This window comes from Lepidochelys kempii, chromosome 4 (assembly GCF_965140285.1).
Source record: "Lepidochelys kempii isolate rLepKem1 chromosome 4, rLepKem1.hap1, whole genome shotgun sequence".
Classification (NCBI taxonomy): Eukaryota; Metazoa; Chordata; order Testudines; family Cheloniidae; genus Lepidochelys; species Lepidochelys kempii.
Window position 1 is genome coordinate 40,217,736 of NC_136383.1, and position 24,294 is coordinate 40,242,029.

The following is a 24,294-nucleotide window of genomic DNA, read 5'->3' on the forward strand; positions in this document are numbered from 1 at the left end:
ATATTGTATTTTCAATGCTATAACAAAATACCACTCTTGTATATAATGGTGCTACCCCCTCTCTTAACCTGTGTTCTACAAACCACTCGTCAGCAGATAGTTGGTTGCTATTGCAACTAAAAAAGTTAAATGCCTAACCAAATGGCTCTAGCCTGGTCTAATATTCCTTGAAGAGCAAGTTGGTCTTTCTGCAGCGCCAGCTCCCCCTGGCTCGCGCTTTCCGCGACATGTTTTCGAAATCTTAGCGATGCTGTTGATTTCCAGCCTGCAGAGCGATTTGGGAAGGGTACTTTCCGTGCACCCTCCCTTGCGAGTGCGCAACCCTGTGTGGGCTAGCAGGGTGGAGGACAGGAGGCTGGCCGGGCGGCCAGGGGAGGCAGGGCCGGGCAGGGTGACGGTACGGTGGATGGGGAGGGAACCGCTTCTCCAGCTCGGCCGGTTTCTCCAGCAGGAGCAGGAGCAGCAGCAGCAGTCTCCCCGCAGCGCAGGGGACCGGCCCAGAGAGGCACCGCGAAGGGCGCGGGGCGGAGCGGCAGGGGGAGGCCGATGCGAACAAACAAGTCGCTGCTAGCTGCGCTCCCCCAGCCTGCGCCCCTCCGCGCCGGAGCTGGCAGAGTCCCCGAGGCGGCCGGGGGCGCGGGGCGGCGCTGGCTCCCTGCAGCCCCAGCAGCATCGCCGGGAGGCTGCGCTGTGCGCTGGCTGCTCGGGGCCGGGTAGGGTGACGGGCTCCCGGAGCCCGGGCGTTGCGCAGCTCCACCAGCCTCACTTGGCAGCCGGGAGCCGCTTCCCGCGCGGAGGCGGTGAGGGGCCGGGGGGCCGGGCACTGCGCTGCCCCGCCGGAGAGGAGGGGCCGGGCCCCGGGCGGCCGGGGCTAGGGTGGGCGGCCGCGGCAGAGGGCGAAGCCGGCAGGAGGTGAGGCTGGGCGGCCGCGGCAGAGGGCGAAGCCGGCAGGAGGTGAGGCTGGGCGGCCGGGGGGCCGGGCACCAGGGGGGCTCCCCGGCTCGGGGCCCCGCAGCGGGGCGGATGGCTGCGGGCAGCATCACCACCCTGCCCGCGCTGCCCGACGACGGGGGCAGCGGCACCTTCCCCCCGGGGCACTTCAAGGACCCCAAGCGGCTGTACTGCAAAAACGGGGGCTTCTTCCTGCGGATCAACCCGGACGGCAGAGTGGACGGAGTCCGGGAGAAGAGCGACCCGCACAGTGAGTACCAGCCTCTCCCCCACCCGCTCCCCATCCCTGCCTCCCACCTCGCCCTCTGCACCCCCTGCCCTGCCAGCTCCCAGGGGCACAGCCTGGCTACTCCAAGGGCTACCGGCTGCCCCCTCCCACCTATACACCGTTCATGGCACGTACCCACTGCGCCCACTCCGGTGATACCCTCACCCACACTCCCCTCCTCAAACCTGCGTAGCCCAAACTCCTCGCTGACGGTAAAATCCTGGCTTCATTGACAACAATGGCAAACTCCTATTTCAGCGGGGGCAAGATTTTACTCTAGGTCTCAAACCTATTCCTGTTACCTTCCTGTCCTCTGGATCTGAGGGCATGACTATGAAGACCTGAGTTCACTCCTACTTTGGTCACAGAACTGCTGTGTGACCTTGGGTAAATCGCTTAACCTCTGGGCTTCTTCACATTAGAGAAGCTTACTGTGTTTGAACAGGATTGGGAACATTTGAGTTAATGACACTGTCAGGACCAACAAGGAGTCCGGTGGCATCACCGGACTCCTTGTTGTTTTTGTGGATACAGACTAACACAGCCACCCCCTGATACTGTCATGACCATGACTTTGCAGTCTAAGTGTAGACTAGCTTAATTCAGGAATGTGGGGGTTTAACCGTGGCTAGCTGATAGGGTATCTCATCCTGGGCTACACCAGCTGCAAACTGTAGTCCGTATTTTGTCTAATTTGAATGCTCCCAATCCTATTCAAGCACAGTAAGATGTTCTTGCATATACAAGTTTTCTGCCTGTCTTTCCCCTGTCTCTGAAATGGATAGAATAACACTTGCCTACTTCAAGTGTTAAGTTTTAAAGCTAGTAACATGAGATACTTAAAGTATTTATTATCTGTACTGATCAGTCAGCTTTATTAATGGACAGTGTAGAGTTACGTTTCTGTTAAAGCAAGCTCACATCTTAAACAAGAAAGAAAAGTGTGGGGCATGTTTGTAAAAGTTTTCATTTTCATGTATAATCAGCTTGGATCAAAGGACAGTAAAAACAAGTGTAAAATACTTTGAATATTACAAAACTTGGCCTATATCCCAGACAGTATTCTTGTGGAAGTGGTAATACCTCTCCCAGTGCCCTCTCTCTCAGGGCAGGAAGAGGGTCCTGGGGTGGGAATGACCATTCACTTCCTTTGTTTTGAAAGGGGATCACAGTACATAGAATAGTTTGCCTGTTCTTGCTAACTGAGGATTAATCAGACACCTTGCGCTGCAGGAGGCCTGTTGTCCAACATGGAATTTTGTGGGTGGATCTTATTACTACTGTCGCCTTTTGCTTAGAGAACAAAAGCCACAAGACTTTTTAAAGTATTGAAAAGTCTGTGAATAGTACTTGCCAATCCAGTGACAATATCTTAACCTGTCCCACAACTGAAGAGCTGCTGGTGAATGATTTCCTTCAAATCGGTTATGCATGGCAGAATTACTATGTATCAGAGGGATAGCCATATTAGTCTGGATTTGTAAAAGCGGCAAAGAATTCTGTGGCACCTTTATAAACTAACAGATGTATTAAGTTTATGCTCCAGTACGTCCGTTAGTCTATAAGGTGCCACAGGACTCTTTGCCAGAATTACTATGCAGTCTTAGTCTCTTGCCATAGAGGATAACAGCCCTCTACCATGCTTCCTGATTAGTATACTACTAGATTTGTACTATGCACTTTATGAACCTTGACTAGACAAGGAACTGCTATGAGACAATTGGCACCAGCTGCAGAGAAAATAAGATTGTACTCAAACAGGCTCTTTTCACAAAGAGGTAATTGTGGCACGAAATTGACTAGGATTATGGCCCTATTTTTCATCGGCTGCTGGCCTGATCCTGAAATGCAAGTGGCATAGAAGGGAGACAGAAGAGGAGGAGGAAGACAGAAACAGAAAGAGAAGACATACAAAGAGAAAAAGGAGAGTAGGGTGGAGAGAGGGGAAAATGGCTAGTGTGCTACATCTTTTCCAATGAGAATTTGTAGACCTCAAAGGCTTACACTTCAAGTGTTCATATCCACACAATACACCTGGAAACCCTTTAATATTTTCTTCCAATTTTGGTTTCTAAATTCTGGAAGATATTTGCCAATAGCTTCTTCTAAAATCCTGGAGAAACACTGCAGGAGCCTGACACATGATCTGGGTGTATTGGGAGTGGGTTGGGGACAGCCTATAGCTGTGTTACTGTGTGATGTGCCTGTACATTCACTTTTTTTCTTGTAGATTTCTCAGATGCTCCTTGAAAAAAGGAAAATATAATGCAAATGTGTGTGGAGTAGTGTAAAATATTAAATTATACTCCATGTTACAAATACCATAAACCTTAATGCCTAAAGTAATATATAGGTATGTGGCCTGATTTTTTTTTTCCAGACATGTTGGTCACTGACCGCTCTGGATGCCCTGTATTAGAAATTGGGACATTTGTTTTGGTGTCTAAATATGGACCTAGCTGCTTAATTCTTTTCTAAAATGTGACTGAAAAGTCCCATTTAAATACTCAGGTTACTAGAACAATTTGCTTTTTCTAAGATTTCAGTTTTCATAAGGAAATGTAAGTTTTACATCATAATAGTAACCCTAATGATGTCCATGCGGTCTACCTTTTTAAATATAATGTACATACCCCGCTCCAGGCATCTGTTTGGGATCAAATGGAAATATTGGGAAAAGTAGGCATTCTTATACGAAAAATCTCATTCATTCATAATGCCCATCTTGTCACCTCATGAAGTAGCTGGGAGAGTAGCTTTGAAAGCTAATAAATTCAAATTTATGACTGAAGTATGGGTCTGTGAGGCAAACGCGCATGCTCTCTCTCTCTCTCTTTCCTGGTTGTGCAACCTCTCTGCATTTTCAGTTTCACCTGATTGCACTCCTATTCCTCTGCTGCCATTTTTCTTTGCATCTCTCTCTTTCGTTCCCTCCTCCTCTCTACTGCTTTGCACTTTTCTCACACTCTCACCTTTTAGTTCTCCAATCTCCCTTCTCCTGACTCCATCCTACTGCCTTTTTCCTAATCCCAGTACTCTTTGCCTCTACTCCCTTTACCAACCTCCTCTGTGGTAGGCTGTGGCACCAGTGAGTAGGCTACTCTTCTATTCCAGACCATCTCGAGGAAGGGCTTACAGGTATGTTTCCTTTAAGGTCTTTCCCCTTTCCTGCCCTCTCCCCACTCCCACATTTCTGCTACTGCTAATAACTTGAGGGGCCTAAGAAAAGGTTGTTTTTGGTATGCCTGGAGCATCATACTGAAACAACAAGCAATAAATAAAAGACAAGTCTTGGACACCTTCCTAAGAGGCATAAGACTGAAAATGTTATAAAGAAAAGTATATCTAAATTAAGTGATGCAGTTTTACCTTATGAAGCCTAACTTTCCCTTTCTTAAACATCAGTTTCTATGAGAAATGCAGTCAGGGGAAATGGATGGAATTATTCCAGCAGAGAAATTGACCTAAATGTTCAAGGACATTGATTCAAGGAAGATTTAGGAGAGATTCTTTTGGTAACTGTTCTTTTCAAGATTTAATTGCCTAAAGTTGTACTGGATGAACCCTGGTTCATTTCTGCTTTCAAAGGAAGTTCTGATTTTAGAGGGTGTGAAGACCTGTATCTGGTTGGAGCTGTGTCCAAAATATAATTCTGTAAAACAGTGTCTTATTTAGTTGTGTATGACTTTTTCCTTGATACTCCTTTAGTACTAAGGAGCATGTGTCCAATTATATATTCTGTTCCCTGTGTGAGACTGGATTGTTTTTTGCATTTGTCGTGTGCTTACATGAACTCTTAAATGTATATTTAACAGAAACAAGAAATAGCAAGTAAAAATCCTGTATGCTAGATGACTGAGATTCACATAGCTATAAAATAGGACACTACATGTATCATGGTAGATATTGCCATATCTCATATGCATTGTAAAATGACTTCAATGAAGAAATGGCAGTATGTCTTCTGACACACCCTGGTGTCTTGTTCGTTCTGAAATGTATGTGGCAAACCAAACACAAGACAAGTCACACTTGTGGAGTTTATCTTTTACAAGAAGTTCTTTGCAAGCTGTGCGAGTTCTTCTGGCTGAACAAGGCAGCACAAAGTATCCAGTCAGCTTAGAAAGTGTTTTAGAAAATCCTCAGACGTCTGTATTGAAATGACTACTGAGCAAACAAAGTGGTTCACTTGTCCATAGCTTCCAGGAGACATCCAGTAGCACAGCTTGTTTCCTTCTTGGTCTTTCTCTCACTTGGAAATAGCTAGAATTGATATAATTCCTTAACTTCCATCCTGCTTTGCCTCAGGCCAGGAGTACAGTATGGCATCCTGGAAGGACTACATTTCTAGTAATCTTTCTCCTTGATCTCCTAGAGACTGTCTAGGAACTTCTGAGACAGCTTTGTCCCTCACTGATCAGGGCGAAAGGTGTTCCAGCCTACTTTGTTCATGAACTCCTGTTGCTTTCCTCTGAAGACTTAAGAGCCGATATACAGTCCTTTATTTATTTGTATATTTTAATGTATTAAGTAACAATTTGGGATCATAACATTTTAAAACCATTATATTTTATCAGGTTTCAGAGGAACAGCTGTGTTAGTCTGTATTCGCAAAAAGAAAAGGAGTACTTGTGGCACCTTAGAGACTAACCAATTTATTTGAGCATGAGCTTTCGTGAGCTACAGCTCACTTCATCAGATGTTTACCGTGGAAACTGCAGCAGACTTTATATACACACAGAAATCATGAAACAATACCTCCTCCCACCCCACTGTCCTGCTGGTAATAGCTTATCATTATTCTAAATTACATAAAGCAAGAAATATTTGAAAATAATTAAAATGTTCACAACCTTTTGTAGTGTCCTGATTAAATAAAGGGGAAGGTAGAAATATGATCCCTTAAGCTGAGCCTAGTATAATCAAATGTGATATGAAAATGAACTGAAACCCTTACTGATCCTGAGCCAGACTTTAAGGCTTCAGTAGCCAGCATCTCTCATTTGGGCACTTAATTTAATGGTTAGATTTTTTTTTCCCTCAAAAGCTTTCTGCACCCAGAAGCTCCTGTTCTCATTGGGATTTGTTGGGTGCTGAGCACTTTTGAAAATCTGACCACTTAAATTAGGTACCTAGATGAGAGCTGAGTGTTTTTTCCAAAAAACAAAACAACAACAAAAAATTAGTCCCAATTGTGGGTTCTGAACACTCCAGAAAATCTGGCCCTAGACATCCAGTCACATCACTCTTTTCACATCACACAAGTTATTCCCTCAAAAAATTATTCACTCTGAAGACCCACCCATTAAGTTACTTTTTAAGTTTTTTTTTTTTTTAAACTGTTTCAGTTGTTAATCCCAGCCATTCCCACAGTGTGTGTTTTTGTCCATTTACAGTAATAGATGAGGAGGTGTCAATTCCAGGAGAGGCAAAGTTGCTTTTGTAATGAGCCAGCCACTCCCAGTCCCTATTCAAGCCCAAATTAATGGTGTTAAATTTGCAAATGAATTTTAGTTCTGCTGTTTCTCTTTGAAGTCTGTTTCTGAAGTTTTTTTGTTCAAGGATGGCTACTTTCAAATCTGTTATTGAATGTCCAGAAAGATTGAAGTGTTCTGCTACTGGCTTTTGTATGTTACCATTACTGATGTCCAATTTGTGTCCATTTATTCTCTTACGTAGGGACTGTCCGGTTTGGCTAATGTACATGGCAGGGGGGCATTGGTGGCACATGATGGCATATAACACATTAGTAGATGTGCAGGTGAATGACCCGCTGATTGTGTGGCTGATGTGGTTGGGTCCTCTGATGGTGTCGCTAGAGTAGATATGGGGACAGAGTAGGCAACAAGGTTTGCTACAGGGATTGGTTCCTGCGTTAGTGTTTCTGTTGTGTGGTGTGTAGTTGCTGGTGAGTATTTGCTTCAGGTTGGGGGGCTGTCTGTAAGTGAGGACTGGCCTGCCTCCCAAGGTCTGTGAGAGTGAGGGATCGTTTTCCAGGATAGGTTGTAGGTCACTGATGATGTTCTGGAGAGGTTTTAGCTTGGGGATGTACATGATGGCCAGTGGTGTTCTGTTATTTTCCTTGTTGGGTCTGTCCTGTAGTAGGTGATTTCTGGGTACCTGTCTCTCTCTGTCAGTCTGTTTCCTCACTTCCCCAGGTGGGTATTGTAGTTTTAAGAATGCTTGATAAAGATCTTGTGGGTGTTTGTGTCTGTCGGAGGGATTGGAGCAAATTTGGTTGTATCTTAAGCGTTGGCTGTAGACAATGGATCGTGTGGTGTGTCCTGGATGGAAGCTGGAGGCATGGAGGTAAGTATAGCTGTCAATAGGTTTCCGGTAAAGGGTGGTGGTTATGTGACCATCACTTAGTTGCACTGTAGTGTCCAGGAAGTGGATCTCTTGTGTGGACTGGTCCAGGCTGAGGTTGATCATAGTGGGATCCAGAAAGTTGTTGAAATCCAGGTGGAATTCTTCAAGGGCCTCCTTCCCGTGGGTCCATATGATGATGTCATCAATGTAGCGCAAGTAGAGGAGGGGCGCTAGGGGACGAGAGCTGAGGAAGTGTTGTTATACTGTGGGGCCATGCAGGTACCCATAGCAGTGCCACTGACTTAAAGGTATAAGTTGTCCCCAAATCTGAAATGGTTGTGGGTGAGGACAAAGTAGCAGAGCTCAGGTGTGCTGTGACCTCATCAGGGATACTGTTCTTGACCGCTTGTAGTCCATCCTCATGTGGAATATTGTTACACTATATCCACCCTGATCGAATTGGCCCTGTCAACACTGGTTCTCCACTTGTGAGGTAACTCCCTTCTCTTAATGTGTCAATATATTTGTCTGCATCTGTAATTTTCACTCCATGCATCTGAAGAAGTGGGGTTTTTACCCATGAAAGCTTATGCTCAAATAAATCTGTTAGTCTTTAAGGTGCCACTGGACTCATTGTTTTTGTGGATACAGACTAACATGGATACCCCCTGATTTTTTTGTCATAGTCCACCTAAAAATTCTTCCCAGCTCTGGGATGCAATTTTCTCAAAGGTAGCACAGCAAAGGGAAGAAAATATATATTGTGTTTTAAGACTTACTGTGTAACATCATCTATACTTGCTGGTATGGCATTGGAGTAGAGGTGCCGCCTGATGAATTCTCCTTTACCGGAATCCAGCTGCCCAGCACAAGTCCCATTGGAACAGACAAAGAATGAGAGAACATATGCCATGGAACATGCTTTGCTAATCCTCCAAGCAGAGCTACTATCTACTGCAGCATACTTGCCTGCCTACTAGATGTGGCCTCTAAGGTAGGGGACCACACTCTGGATGTGGTCAGTGAGTTACCCTAGCATTTTCTTGGATACTGTGGGGACTCTTGGGGAAACTTTGCTTTTTGAGTAAGATAAGCCAACACTTCTCCCAGCTCCCTGGTGTGTGATTTATGCGTTAATGTTTGAAAAGTGCTTTGAGATCAAACGTATGATATAGGTAGTCACTATTTATTTCTGTTATACAGAGTAAATACTGTACCTGTGCTTTAACTATTAATCTTGGCAGCTGTTTATTTAAAGTACTTTGTGAATTCATAGAGATGATCATTTAAATAGCTTGTGGGCCAAAAGCTCCAAATGCTTACTCCTGCCAAAACCAATTTTATGACCCAAAAATAAGGGATTAAATTTATGGGCAATATTCTGGAGCTATGTTAGTGTAAAACCAGTGCAAGGTCAGAATCAGGCTCTAAATCAGGGGTGGGCAAACCCCTGAGGGCGGCAACTGGGTATGGAAATTTTATGGTGGGCCATGAAAGCTCATGAAATTGGGAGTTGGGGTGCCGAAGGGCTCCAGCTTGGGGTGTGGGCTCTAGGGTGGGGCTAGGGATGAGGGGTTGGGGTGCAAGAGGGCTGCTTTGGGCTGAGACCAAGGGGTTCAGAGGGCGGGAGGGGGATCAGGGCTGGGGCAGGGGTTTGGGGAACAGGAGGGAGTCAGGGTGGCAGGCTTTGGGTGGCGCTTACCTCAAGCAGCTCCCAGAAACAGCGGCATGTTCCCCCTTCAGCTCCTACATGGAGGTGTGACCAGGGGTGTCTGCGCACTGCCCTGTCCGCAGGTGCCAACCCTGCAGCTCCCACTGGCTGCGGTTCCTGGCCAATGGGAGCTGCGGGGGTGGCGCTTGGGGTGGGGGCAGTGTGCGGAGCCCCCTGGCTGCCCCTAAGCATAGGAGCTGGAGGAGGGATGTGCCTCTGCTTCCGTGAGGAGTGGAGCAAGACCCTGGCCCCGCTCCCTGGCTGGAGCCCCAGAGCAGGGAAAGCCCCAGACCCGACTTCCTTGTGGGAGCTTAGGGCCAGATGAAAATGTCTGGAGAGCCATCTGCCCGGGCTGTAGTTTACCCACCTCTGCTCTAAATGTTCTACTAAAAGACATTGTCTCTCTTATTACCTTTTTAAGAATAGAAATGTTTGTTCCTGTACTTTCCACTAAGAAAAATTAGACCAAGTTGCTAATGTTTTTTGACCTACAAATACTCATAATACTCTGTGCAAACCTGTGAGTTCATTCTGGGGTTAGAAATGTTTTCCAATAAAAAGCAGTTTATGGAAAGTGAGCTGTGATTATTTGTTGAGTATTATTAGTATTGACGGAATAGACAGGGTCTAACCCTTGAAATCAGTGGGAGTATTTCCATTGACTTCACCATATATTGGATCAGTATACTGGAATTGTTACATCAATTGCTACGGAAAGCTATTAAGTGTCAGCTTGCATTTTGGATAAATGCTGAATAGCAAAAGATGTAACACACTAGCAGAATTATCAGTCCCCTCATTCAAAAGCTGTATAAAATATGACTTATTTCTCATGATCAAACTTATACCCTGAAACATGCCCCCCAATATCAAGGTGACTGGTGTTTTACACCGTAATAATTTGAAAAAGGCCGGATTCTCTGCATGATCAGCTCTAACAAGTAGAGGGCTAATAATTTAATTTAGATGTCAACATTTTATACATCTTACCTTAAGGTATCCATTTTATAAACACTTATTTTTTAGTATTCTTGCAATCCTGAGCTCTGATTCATGCTCTCAATTCTTATGATCAAATTCTTTGAGGTGTGTCGTCAGTTTTCACTGCAGGAGGTGTTATGACCTTGAAGGATCAGGCTCAAATTCTGCACAATATTCTTTCAGTTTCAGCTTTAATTTCCTTTTTCAGAATATTCTATAAAACTTTTTTAAAGTAATAACTGCCTCTTTTTGTACTTATTTAAATTCTGTACTGTCAACTTGAAAACTAAGGAGATTTTACTTCTATTTAGGTCTAGAAATTGAGAATAGGGGGGAAAAATCTAAACTGGAATAATTCCTATATTGCCTAACTTGTTCAAGTAGCTCACCATCTGCGTCCAGAACTGTTTCTATATGAAACAGTTATTTGGGTGGCAGGACACAATGCACGGAAATAATCTGCTTCAGTGCTGATACCAGTTCCAAGCAAGGGGCCAGATTTATCTCAGGTGTAATTCTTTTGTGATTTGTTATAAAGTCACCCCCGGGATGAATTTGGCTGGAGATGTTTAGTTGAATTGATTCATCTTGATCACTTTCTCAAAAGCTTTAAAGACCTCACTGCACTGAAATGTAAAGTTATAAACTATTACATTTTTATCAAACTTTGTTGTGATAAAATGATCTTAATTCAACAAAAAAACTGAAATTTGTATTTTGATTATATTAAGTAATGTTTCCAAGGAATATATTTAAAGTTTACGAATGACACATTCCAAGGTGTTTCAAAATCATTTTTGAGATGAGTGTTCATATTATGAAACTGATTTATAATGCTAGACACAATTGGTGTTTTTTGCTAGTGATGATATAGAAGTGTCCATTTTCTAGACAATAAGACTATGTTCCATTCCTTATGTATAATTTAGTGGAATTACTGTTTCAAGTAACAGAGTAACAGCCGTGTTAGTCTGTATTCGCAAAAAGAAAAGGAGGACTTGTGGCACCTTAGAGACTAACCAATTTATTAGAGCATAAGCTTTCGTGAGCTACAGCTCACTTCTTCCTTCTTCTTTCAAGTAAGGGAACTATTAAGAATGCCTAATTTATTGTGATGTAGAGGCTACATATCTCTGTGAATTCCAAGACTATTGCATATCCAGGGCAAATTTACCCTGAAGTTAAACTGGGATTTAACTGGGATATAGAGGACATCACACCTGACTGTTCAAACATTCACAACTAGTAACTTTCTATTTCATTAGCCAGTGTGTATTCAAGGCTATGTATTTCAAAGTACTTCCTTGCTTCTTAAACGCTCAGCTGTGTGCCTTGTAACATTACCTGGGTCATGTTATAAACACCTAGAAATGTACTGTACTATCTCTTGTGTCCAGCTGATTTCTCAATAATACAATCAAAAAGATGTGTCCAGAGTTCTGATGCCATTCAGAATTCATCTTCTTTGTGCAGTTTTTTTTAAATTTTCAGGATAAAGTCAAATTTCTACCTGAATATCTGTGTACACTTAAGATGATAAACCATTTAAATGAGTTACTGCCATATTGATATGGTGTCCCCAAGGTTGGGTGTGAGTTCTGCTACATAAACTGTTCCTGAACATGTCTTTCTAGATGACTGTTTCTATGTAAGTATGTCACTCTTAAAGATGGCAGCTTTCTTGACTTTTTGGTCTAGAGGGGAAGCACCTGACTGCTATAATGGAGGAAGATATTAAGAGTACTGGGAAGAACTATACTCCCTGTATTAACTTTGCAATGGTAATAGAGTGAATTGGTGGTGTATTACTCTAGTACTTCTAGGCATTGACCTAGTCTTATGTTTGCAGTAGATCTAACAAAATAAGGAGAACTGTTAGATGTGCTGGTTATGAAATATCTCATGGCACTTTTTGTTGTAAGAGCAATTATCAACCCTATTTTCCTGGTCACAATCCAAAGTGAATAATTACATTCTGATGAACTAAGCTTTCTGTGCAGTTTCAGGTACACATGGTGCCCTTATCTTCCACTCCTAAACGGTTGTGCAGTGCTTTTGCTTACTATTAAAAATGCTGCTGTGCTCCATTCCATAGGTATCGGTCTTGGGGCACATCTACACTAGAAAGTTTTTTACTGGCAGAAATTCTGTAGGTGTTCTGCAGTTTACGTAGTTCTTTCAGCTGTGCGTTCACATTTGGCTCCCTTTGCTGGTGCAATGTGTCCTTGCAGCATCAGGCTGTATTGCTAAAGGACACCACTGAACATCCCAGTGTCCCGTGCCACCGCCTGGCATGCTACCTTGTGGGAAATTTTTGCAGAACATTGTGGTGCTGCTGCCATGTTTTTGTGGCATACTTTCACTCCTCTCCGGGAACTATGGAAGTTTGGGGTTAAATTTCCACATCTTTCTATTCTATCTCATAATCTATTCCTTTTTGCCACTGTGACACTATGGATACTCACCCAGAGCAGTTGTCACTGCCTGCGCTGGGTGCTTCTGTGGTGTTTTGGCTCAAAGCCCTGCCCATCAGTAGCATGCTTTCAGCATAAAGTTTTCCCCTGGCTTCACTCAGCCTGGTTACTCTTGCAGGGTGATCCAACAGCCCTTCCAGTCTCGAGTCACCCCAAAGCCATCTCCCCTGCAGTGTCCAGTTCCTCTTGCTGGTTGTTACAGAACTTACCAAGATTTCTGCCTCCAAAGAAACCATGTTCACCATCCTGCTAGGTTATTTGAGACTTTTACTATTTAGTTTTATATACAGCGCTGAAATGGATTTGTAAAAGTGAAACAAGTGCATTAACAGAGCCTAAGTTTAAGTGATATTAGGTAGAAAGAATAGGGATATAAATGGCTAGAAACAAAAGTAAAAAATACGCTTCTCAGACTAAAATTTAACTTAAACTTTAGAGTCCCTTGTTCAAAGTAGCTTTCTCACCACAAAGAACGAGGAGTACTTGTGGCACCTTAGAGACTAACACATTTATTTGAGCATAAGCTTTTGTGGACTAAAGCCCACTTCATCAGATGCATGGAGTGGAAAATGCAGTAGACAGACAGACACCCGTCCCCACCTTCCTACTGTATTTTCCACTCCATGCATCAGATGAAGTGGGCTTTACCCATGAAAACTTATGCTCAAATAAATTTGTTAGACTCTAAGGTGCCACAAGTACTCCTCGTTCTTTTTGCTGATACAGATTAACGGCTGCCACTGAAACATTTCTCACCACAGTCCTTCCAGGGTCAACACAGAGCCTGAAGCGCTTGGTTTCTTTGTTGCCTCAGGTAAAGGATGCCAAAATGGCTTTTTGCCTGTGTTTATATTTTTCTCAGTCAATTGACCCTGTTTAAGAGTTAGGAAGGCTTCAAAGGGGTGCAGTCTGCATCCTCGTTCGAGATTAAATGGTCATCTTCCCTAACTTGCTTGCCTGATGGCTTTGTTTACAGTGCATGTAAGTGTACTTTTTCTGTCTTAGGTCACACCTTGCTTAATTTATAGTGGATACATGTCCAGTCTGTGAAACATTCCTTTGTCTCGGATAGGCTGTACTTAAGCACTGTCTGCTAAACATGTCTGAGGAATGTTTTTCCAGCAAGCATCTAGAACTCTTTATACACTGGCTGTACATACAGCACACAATAGTATTAATGATCTGCATGTTACCAGTTTGCATATGACACCTTTACATGACACCTTTCAGATACTGGTTGTCATAATCTGTGAGATGGGGCAATGAGTGTTGTCAGGCCTGATCAGACTTATTGCACAGGATGCGCTCTGACAGTTGGCATTAAGGTGCTCCCTGGATCACAGCTGCTATCTTGCCACCAGAGATATTGGTGAGATATCAATCTACCAAGCTGACTTGACCATTGTATTTGCAGAACTGAGGATGACTGAGCAGTTGAAAGACTTGCAGGTACCTGCTAACCAACTATACAGGGTACAGCAGCAGTCTTTGGGACCAAATGGTGAACATGGAGTGGGTGGGATTGGATTGTAATGCAAACCTGGGACAACCAGCAGTGGTTTTAGAACTTTCGGATGCAGAAGCCCACATTCCTGGAGTGGTCACGCCAAACTCACCTCAGCCCTGCAATGCAAGACACAGATGAGAGCTGCTCTGACAGTGGGGAAATGGATGGCAGTCTGTCTTGAAATTTGCAACGCCAAATTGCTACTGCTCAGTGGGTAGCCAGTTTGGGGTTGGAAAATCTATTGGGGTGCAAATGTGCAAAGTGATTTAATTGTGTCCGCTCTACAGGATGGTCACATTGGGCAATACCCAGGAAATAGAGGGATTCAGTGGGCTTTCCTAATTATGATGGAGTGATTTTTTGTTTCATTGGCTCATGTAGACTTACACCAAAACACCTGGACAGAAGCAAGGACAGATTTAACTATCATCTGAACCATAGGCGCCAATTCCGTGGGTGCTCCAGGGCTGGAACACCCACAGGGGAAAAATTAGTGAGTGCTCTGCACCCACCAGCGGGCAAGCTCCCCTCACCTCCACCCCACCTCATCTCCTTCCTCTCCCCCCCGCCACCCTGAGCGCACTGCATCCCCGCTTCTCCACCTACCTCCCAAGCACTTCCCGCTGCCAAACGACTTTCCAGGAGGGAGGAGCAGGGATGCGGCATGCTCAGGGGTGGAGGTGGAGAAGAGGTGGGGTGGGGACTTGGGGAAGGGGGCGGAATGGTGGTGGGAAGGGGGCGGGGACTTTGGGGAAGGGGTGGAATGGGGAAGGTGCAGGGGCAGGGTTGAGGTCGAGCACTCCCCAGGAACCGTTGAAGTCGGCGCCTAAGACCTAAACTGGTGGAGCATGCCTTTGGAAGACTGAAAGCCAGATGGAAATGTCTCATGATTAGGTTGGATCTCAGTGAGGAAATATTTTTAATGTTTTTGCTGCATGTTGTGTATTGCATAACATCTGTGAGGCCCAGGGTAAGGTGGATAGGCTATCTGGTGACTTTGAGATGCCTTGTTACAGGCCAGTTGCTAATGCCACTACAGGTGCTGTGCAGTTGAGGGAAGCTTTGAGAGCAGACCGTAGCCGGACAGTGTGTCACACTGGTTACTGCACAGATAGTAATTAGTTTTTTTGGGGGGCAGGGACTATAGCTTTGGGAAATTGTCAGCTCTGTACTAGAAGACACAATTATATCTGGGTTTTTGCAGAGTAGAACTTCAAAAAATGTGGTGTGACTGAAGTGTAAGGTGTCCTATAGCTGCATCACACTGGGCAGTAGATGTATTCACAGCAGTTCGTTCTTGTTCTGTGGGGTTGAATGCAAAGGGTACTGTTGCTGGGAGGATTGGAGTCCCATGGAGGTTGTACAGCACTGGCCAGAAGGAATTGTTCTCCAGGCTGAGTATTGAGTGCCGGCCTTTGATTGCCCTGATCAATTAGGTGCTCCAGCATTTGGGTCCTTTTTTTTTTATTTTTTCATTTTAAAGAAATGTATGATTTCTTTGTGCACCCCCTGCTCCCACGAGTCCTGAGTTTCATGGACTCCAGGCTGTGCGCTCTGGATAAGTTTTGATTGGTTACCTGCAGCCCAGGTAACCCATTGTGGTTGAGAACCACTGGTGTAGACACATGAGCAGTCTTTTAATCCCCATTACTTCATGAGCCTTTAACAGAACACAGCTCGGGGTGTGTGTGTGTGGGTGTGTGCGCTTGTAGACATGGGGAAGTTTGGGAGGGATGGGTTTGCATATCTTTAGTGATAGTGTTGCAAAGATTGCTAAACTTATTACCGATTATCATGATCCTTGAGGATATATTGACCATGAGGGTCTTGGAAGGCCAGAGAATGGATGTGCTTGAGGGGGCTGGCAGTTGGCTGGGGTTGTATGCTGCTTGGATCTTCAAAGTGATAATCACCCAAGAAATCCTTTTTAAATAGTGGAATGGGGAGGTGTTCTCTTATGGCAGGAGAAACAAATATTGTCTAGAAATATCCCAAAGATTAAATACGAATGGCTGAAAAAATTTCTGTGAAATTGTGCCAGAAGACTGCAAAATTGTTCAAGTTAAGAATAGCAGAGGGTCCCTGTGCCTACTGGTTGGTTAGTTCTGTGACTGTACCTCACTCTGTTGCTCCCTTCTTCTTCCGATGCAATGCAAGTAACTGTAGTTTTAAAGTCACTGCAAGTGCTTTGTTTGTTACCATGATACTGAATTTTTCTGGTTTGAAGCAAGTAACATTTCTGTTTTTCCTATTTTGGACTGTTGCCTCGTACTGCCATTTCATGCTCTTAAACTAAAGCTGCTAATTTGAAACAGAATTTTTCTCCCCATGCACAGCTGCTATTTTGAGAAGGGGATGGTGGGCAGAGGAACATTTCAGGAGCAAGCAAAATGGCCTAAATTACTGAGGCAGTCCTAGTAAATTACACCTGTGATATACTATACCTTGTGGTATATCTTGTAACCCCCATATTGCTCATCTGTATGTAACTTTGATATTGCATATAAAGCATGCTACGTGAGGTATCAGGGAAAAGGTTATGATTGGCTGAAAGTCACTGTTCTATCTAAATATGTATATCTTTAGTGCATGTGAAGTTATGAGAGTGCATTATATGGTTGTCACTAAAACATGCTGTAAGTTGGGAAATCAGCTAGATATTAGTTCCCCAGAGACAACAGCAAGGAAAGTAACCAATGCCTGGGTGGGGTGTCAAACAACCATCAACAGCTGCTATCCAGCAAAGGAGCTACAATTCAATGACTCGCCTGCATGAGGCCACACCAGGGAAATTGCTCAACCTTGCCTGGGAACTCAGCAAGGACCACCAGACATGCCTGGACTTGTGTTCTCCAAGCACATGGGACTGAGGGTATAGAACAGAACACAAGGGACTCATGCTTGGCCTTTCTCCTTCCCCCACCTATGCTCAAAGAAGACTGAAGACTCCAACAGAGGAGACTGGCCCAGGTTTAAGGGGCAAATTTATATATTAAGGACTGTATAATATCCAGTGGAGTGAAAAAAAAACCTGCTTAATCTAGACGTTGCCCAGCCTAATAGGGTTGAGAGTTTAGGCTGTATTCTTTCATTTTATTTTGGTAACTAACTCTGACTTTTTGCCTATCACTTTTATAATCATTTTAAAATCTACCTTTTGTAGTCAATAAATTTAACTGTTTATCTTTACCAAACACTTCAGGCAAACTCACTGGTAATCTGCTCAGGTTTGCAAAGGCTGGTGTATATCCACTTTCCATTGATGAAGTGGTGAACCAATTAATAAATCTGCACGGCTTGTCTTGAGCAGTGCAAGACTGTATATTCCTGAGGTACTGTGCTGGGGTAATTTGGCTGGTGCCTTTCTCTTTGTGATTCATGAGTGGCTCTGGGAGCATTCATGCAATCTAGCTGGGTGTGGGGCTCCACACGCTGTTGTGCTGAGTGATCACAGCTCCTGGAGGGGCTTGTTGCTTGTCACTAGCAAAGCATTGTAAGACCGCCTAGGCTGGAGAGAATTAAGTGGGTATAGCAGTCCCACTGTCATCGGCTGCACCCCAGGGATCCCATCACAACACCTACCTGAGTCACGTTTCTCAGTGTTTGCTTGGCTCAGTTGATCTTGCTGGGACTGAGTCCCAGCACCGCTTGTGTCCCCAGTGTATGTGATCTCCTAGTCAGTTACCAGTTCTGGGATGCCATAATACATTAGAATAGTCCCTTAGTGTCATGCCTTTGGGAAATAGGGAAACATTAGTCTATCAGACACATTACAATATCCTGATCCATATGTAATGTTTACAGTCTGATATGAACCCCTTGCTGACTTGTTCTCCAACAGCTGCCTAGACCAGATGAGTCCCAGAATGTATTCTGCTACTTTCATGATTCAGCTCAGGACTCAAGGTGGGGCTGTATTTCAGAGTTTTACTACAAATCTGAAGGAAAAACAGTGCATTGTTAATTTTACTCCACATTCTGGGAGTTTGACAGTATGGTGCACTCAACTTTAAACACCTGTGAGAAACGTAGATACTCCCAGAAAAGTGCAGGGGTGGTTTAGTAAACTGATGGCTTATGAAGCCTTTCATCTTCTGGGCTCTGGTTCATGTTCTGTCCAAGTCGGTAGTGATTGAAAGTTGTTGGCCTGATCATTTACAGCTAGCAGTATTCCCCTGTGAGACCATTATTTAAATGTTGTCATAGGGTGGATATGCAGCTTGATAGGAGGGGAAAAATAGATGAGGAGCATTTAAGTTTCAGGAAGGGAGAGTTCCCAATGTTATCCTTCTGCTTGCCATGCCCAGGAGTGAAATACTGTAGTGTGTGGGGGTTTTAAATAGCCATTAAAGGACTGGATTCTTGGCCATTATAAGATGGTTTCACTTTTAGCCTTGGGGAATCCAGTAACACACAGGTGTGATGTATAGTCAGCCGCCATCTCCTCTCCTCCATGTCCTATGATGAACATAGATCGGTGGGATCCTGAGGATCAGGGTCAACAACTTTAAAGGTTGTGATTCCTAATAGGATCTATTCCTTATCAGATCATGCTACTTCCTTTCCCATTGCCATCACTAACTCCTCCATCCTTGCCATATTCCAGAGTTGTAACCTGAATGTCTCATTCCATCCCTCTCACCAATTTCTGTTTACTTTTATTCTTCATGGCATCTCTAAAATCCAGTATTTCATGTCCATCTGTAATGCTAAAACCTATGTCTAGTGTATTCACCATCTCGACTTCTTCTACAGCAAACTTCTTCTCTCTAGTCTCCCTGTGTTTCGTCTCACCCCACACCAGTTTGTTCTCAACTCCTTACACTTATTACCTTCAAGGCCTTGCAGAATTCTACACTACCTATTTCTCCTCCTGTTCTCATTACTTCTCACTTCTGTTCTCTTTCTCCCACATGCTACTGCCTTCTTCCAGGTTGCTTTATCTTTGCTGCTACGTCTAGCTTCCTGTGTAGCAAATGATCTCAATCTTCAAATCCCTCCTCAAAATGCACGACTTTTGCTCAGCCTTTCAATAATGACCTCTGCAAGATTTCTCTCAATCACCCTAAACTTGTTTATCACCTCAGTGTCAGAACTAGATTTTAGGGTCATTAGGACAGGGGGCATGTTTTTATACTATCAAGTCACTTCTGATACCATTCTCTAGAGTTGCTTAAAGCCTATGAGAAAAATCAGATAACTGGAGATCTTGTCATTTGGCTCAGTGTTACAAGCATTGAAAGGTATGGTGGCAAAGCTTCAGTCCAGAATGGTGAATGTGCTCCTTGGCAACACTACAGGAAGAAGGTTTGCTATGTGTACATGGCATGTGTTCATGGATTTCATAATTCAAATAAATGTTATTTTTAGCATTTCTTAATGGAGGTTGTAAAATATTTTTCAACCATGCACGTTTACATTGCACTTCACAAGACAGAGATAAGACACTTTGTGCTTTGAAGAACTTAAAATGTAGACAGATACGGACAATCAAAAGAGAGAAGATGCTCATTATTTGTTTTTAATTCATGAAGGGTTCCTTAAACACTGAAAGTGAAAGCAACAGCTGTGTAACAGCACAGGAGTTTAGAACAGTAGAATACCCTTTCTGATCTTCTACGGTATATTCTTTGTGCCTTATGGAGCGCACTGTCAGCAGGCAGCACTCAATAATAGAACTGACGTATTCTTCACTTCCAGTACTAAACTGTTGTTTGCTGCTGCTTTCTGCTGCAGTTGTGGGGAAGGGGCACTTCATATCACCATTTAAAAAAAAATTACTCTTTGCTTCCTCTGTCTTCTGAAATATTGTTGTTTGTCTTGGGTCTCAGTTTACCTTCATTACTGTTGGTTGTATAGGTTTATTTTGAAAACACTTAAGAACCCACAAAGGGGTTTGGAAAAATGCATGGTAAAAATAGTGCTCAAAAGATTTGGGATATACTTTAAACATGTGCTTAAAAATTTAGATACGAGTAGTCACGTTGACTTCTTAAAGAACTACTCTTCTGTAAAGCTTAGCATGTGCATAGGTGTTCCCAGAATTGAGGTCTATAAGAATAGCTGCTTGGGAAATAGCATAAGGAGAAGGCTGTGAAGGAGGCAGGGATCTGTATCCAAATGTTAAAGACGGACTTGAAGCCCAAACTAGGAAAACTTTAACTTTGTGTTAATTTGTATTACTAGTTAAACACTAATGCTTTGGCTACTGCAACTGTGCTTAATTCTGCTGAGTCATTCCACCATTTTACATCACTAAATACTAAATTAACTGGAATAAATAAAACACAGCCCATTATTTGCCTTTCCTTTTTGAAGTGAAGTTCTTAATCAACTTTAAGCATTTGTTTATATGCTCAGTGTTTATACACTAACAAATTTAATGTAATTTTAATTTGTTTTAAATCAACTAAAGTTGCATTGGGAAAATTCTGTTGGCAACTTGGTCCTGGCTTGAGTCTAGCTTTCACACCAGAGAACAGTACTGAATAAGATACACTTGTATTAAAATGACTCAGATTTCCCTATTTGGTTTTGACCTTTAGGCTTTAAATGATGCAATCAGTTTACCTGCAATGACACAAGAGGCAGTCTGTTGTTAATTTGTAATACAAACAGTGCCCAGAGGCTCCAAATAGCGTAGGGGTTTTATTATACTAGGCAACTGAGAAACTTTTCGCAAAAGATAGTCCTTGCCATCTAAATTTATATGCAATATCATGCAATCACTCTAAACTTGACTCAGCAACCACAAATCATTTTCACAAGTAAAGCATGAAATAAGTAAGAACTTCTCTGGCACTTCAATTTAAAGCCCTTTACACACATTTGACTGCCCCCTTGTGAAGCTGACAAGTATTATTGTACCTATTTTACAGGTGAGGAGTGGGAGGTAAAGAGACTTGTTCAAAACCATGGGTAGAAATTTAGTACATTACATTATCATTTTAAAAATGATGTCCTGTAGAAGTATAATTTGCCTCCTTTTTTAAATAACAAGGAGCATTTGGGAATACTGTAATCCATATAGTCAGTGGCCCCTAGGAGGGCAGGAGTTTAGGGTAGGAAAGAAATGGGCATAAATAAAGAGAGTGGTGGTGAGGGAGGATGTCGTCTGATTTCTGTACTTTTTGTTAAATGTTAGCCAGTTGGAATATGTAATTGCTGTGGGACAGGCTAGTTCAGTAGGATATTTCAAAAATTTCACAGACATGAAGGTCGCTATCTTAAAACAAAAAAACTTCAAATCCAGACTCCAGCGAGAAACTGCTGAATTGGAATTCATTTGCAAATTGGATGCTATTAATTTAGGCTTAAATAGAGACTGGGAGTGGCTAAGTCATTATGCAAGGTAGCCTGTTTCCTCTTGTTTTTTCCTACCCCCCCCCCCGAGATGTTCTGTTTTAACTTGGATTTAAACTTGAAGAGTGGTCAGTTTGGATGAGCTATTACCAGCAGGAGAGTGAGTTTGTGTGTGTATGGGGGTGGGGGGGATGTGAGAAAACCTGGATTTGTGCAGGAAATAGCCCAACTTGATTGTCATGCACATTGTGTAAAGAGTTGTCACTTTGGATGGGCTATCACCAGCAGGAGAGTGAATTTGTGTGGGGGGGTGGAGGGTGAGAAAACCTGGATTTGTGCTGGAAATGGCCCACCTGATGATCACTTTAGATAAGCTATTACCAGCAGGACAGTGGGGTGGGAAGAGATATTGTTTCATATTCTCTGTGTATATATAAAGCCTGCTGCAGTTTCCACGATATGCATCTGAGGAAGTGAGCTGTAGCTCACGAAAGCTTATGCTCTAATAAATTGGTTAGTCTCTAAGGTGCCACAAGTACTCCTTTTCTTTTTGCGAATACAGACTAACACGGCTGTTACTCTGAAACCTTTCAAAAATTGGGTAACTTACTTTTTATTTAAACCCTTGGATTTATTCTGGTCACCAGAGCTTTTAGAAGTGTTCATATTTCAAGGGTGTGTATTTTTGTTGATGTTTAAAATTTTTAAAGCCCTTACTTCTGTCTGCTTATGGATTTATGCCCCTGGCTGCTGACAAGAAAAGGGATTTACCTAGGAGGATGCTGTAACACAGTAGTAAAGAAATGTGTCTTTATATGTTAACATGACTCACTAATTCTCAGTGTAAAATGTTACTCATGTAGCATCATTTGAACTAACAGATCCATTACTATACAATCATAACTGTTACAGATGACTATCTGGTGGGATACAAAATATTGATTGAGGAAAATTAAATTGATTAGGGTTTTAGCTCTTACCTTGAAGTCAACCGCCTCTAGGTCTTAGTGATCCTTCTAATCCTAAGAACTCATGCAGAAAGGGAAAATGAAGGCCACCCATCATTTGCTTCTTAAATTTTTACTTCGCTTTGGAGACAGGGTGGGGCATGTGAGATGATGTCTGGAGTTCTTTTGTGTTCCCTGCAGAAACTCTTCTGAAGAGCTAAGAACTATGAACCGCAGTTATGAAGGTGGGCGGGGGCGAGAATGTAACCTGGAGCATGAGTTTCATGGCTGGAAGCTGGTTTTGTGTGTGTGTGTTTCTTTTTCTTTTTCTTCTTTTTGTGAGCCTGTGATCTTGTCTCAGGAAGAACCACGGCCAGGACTGGATTTTTCCATTTGTATATAGAATAATGTTTGAGTCTTCTTTCACAATTTTTGTTTAGGAGGTGCTTTATGATGAGCCTATGAAGTAGGCTGATCTTTTTTGCAGTCTTCTGTCACTCACCTGAAAATGTCTCCACAATGACTGGAGAAACATGCATCATAATGAAATATTGGGGGAGGAGTCAGTTTTAGATGATTAGAGACTTTGATCAGAAGAGAACAAAAAAGGAAAAATATTGATGACTGGTTAGAGCCAATAAGAGCTAGAATGGTCATAGGGCGGGAAGCAGGGAGGGAGAAAATAGATGCACTGTGTGTAGGAGTAAACCAACCAGGCTAGTTCAAGAGAAACAATCCATCTTTTTTTCTGTTTGAGTCATCTAGTAAAGTTCTAAACAAATAAGAGCTGGTCTTTTTAATGCCTGCTCTTCCAAGAGACTGCAACAGACCACATCAGTTTATGAAAGGTCATGCTCCCTGTGTTGAACTAAGCATTCACAGTAAAGGAATAGCACTTAATGAAGAGGAAATGCCATCAGCAAGACACCCAGAGATATTAGCAGACTAAACGAGCCTTTAAAATGCTAGGGACTAGAGGCATCCAAGAAGGCCAAAGAATTCACTTAAGAGAATCCCTTACTGTCACCTTCCTCCTCATCCCCTCCCTATTACTCCTGAAAAAAGAGAAGTGGGAGTAGTTAAGAAAGTAAAACCTTTAATTATATAGCCTCATCAGACTTGAGCAGTCCCCAAAAAAACCTTAAAGCAGAAGAAAGCAAATTAATGGAGGAGGGTTCAGGTTTAATGTTACTACATGTAACACCTGAGGAATTCATATTTAAGGGACTCTTGTCTGCTTTTTCTGGAAGTGCTTCCAATTATGACTTGAATATACAATAGAAGAAAATTAGAAACTCATAGAGAAGTGAACAGTGTATTGGTGAAGGAGCTGCATCGTTTTGAAACGGATATATTTAGGATGTAATTATAGTAGAGACATTTTAAACAAAACCATGTTTGTTGTAAAAAAAAAAAAACAAAAACAACCAACCCCAAAAAACCCCCCAAAAGCCCTCTTTAAAAAATAAAATCGACTGATGGCTCTGGAAACTGAAACTTTTCTCACAGAATAGGTGAATAGTGCTAGTTTTCCAGTATTGCCTCATCAGTATGACTAATTCCTAACCTGGAAGAAAACTCTCCAAAGGTATGTCTATAGTGCAACTAAAAACCTGCCGCTATCCTGTGCCAGCTGGCTTCGGCTTGGACTAAGGGGCTGTGGTGTAGACGTTCAGCTTGAAGTGTAGGATCCTGCAAGGTAGGAGAGTCCTAAAGCCCATGATACAATCTGAGCTTGAACTCCTACACTGCATTTGATGAGTCCCTTAGCCCAGATCAGCTGGCATGGACCGGTTGCTGTTGCAGCATAGACATTCCCCAAGAGTGAGAGGTTTCAGAGGAAC

The 24,294-nt window shown here is 43.0% G+C and overlaps 1 protein-coding gene across 1 annotated transcript in view; it reads left to right on the forward strand.

The window, feature by feature from the left end:
* The first annotated feature begins 921 nt into the window (after positions 1-921).
* Positions 922-24,294, forward strand: part of FGF2 (fibroblast growth factor 2) — a 62,476-nt gene continuing 39,103 nt past the window's right edge. Inside the window, exon 1 of the mRNA XM_073341071.2 lies at positions 922-1,201. Coding sequence (XP_073197172.1) covers positions 1,024-1,201 — 178 coding nt within the window. The 5' untranslated portion in view covers positions 922-1,023. The remainder of the gene's footprint in view (positions 1,202-24,294) is intronic.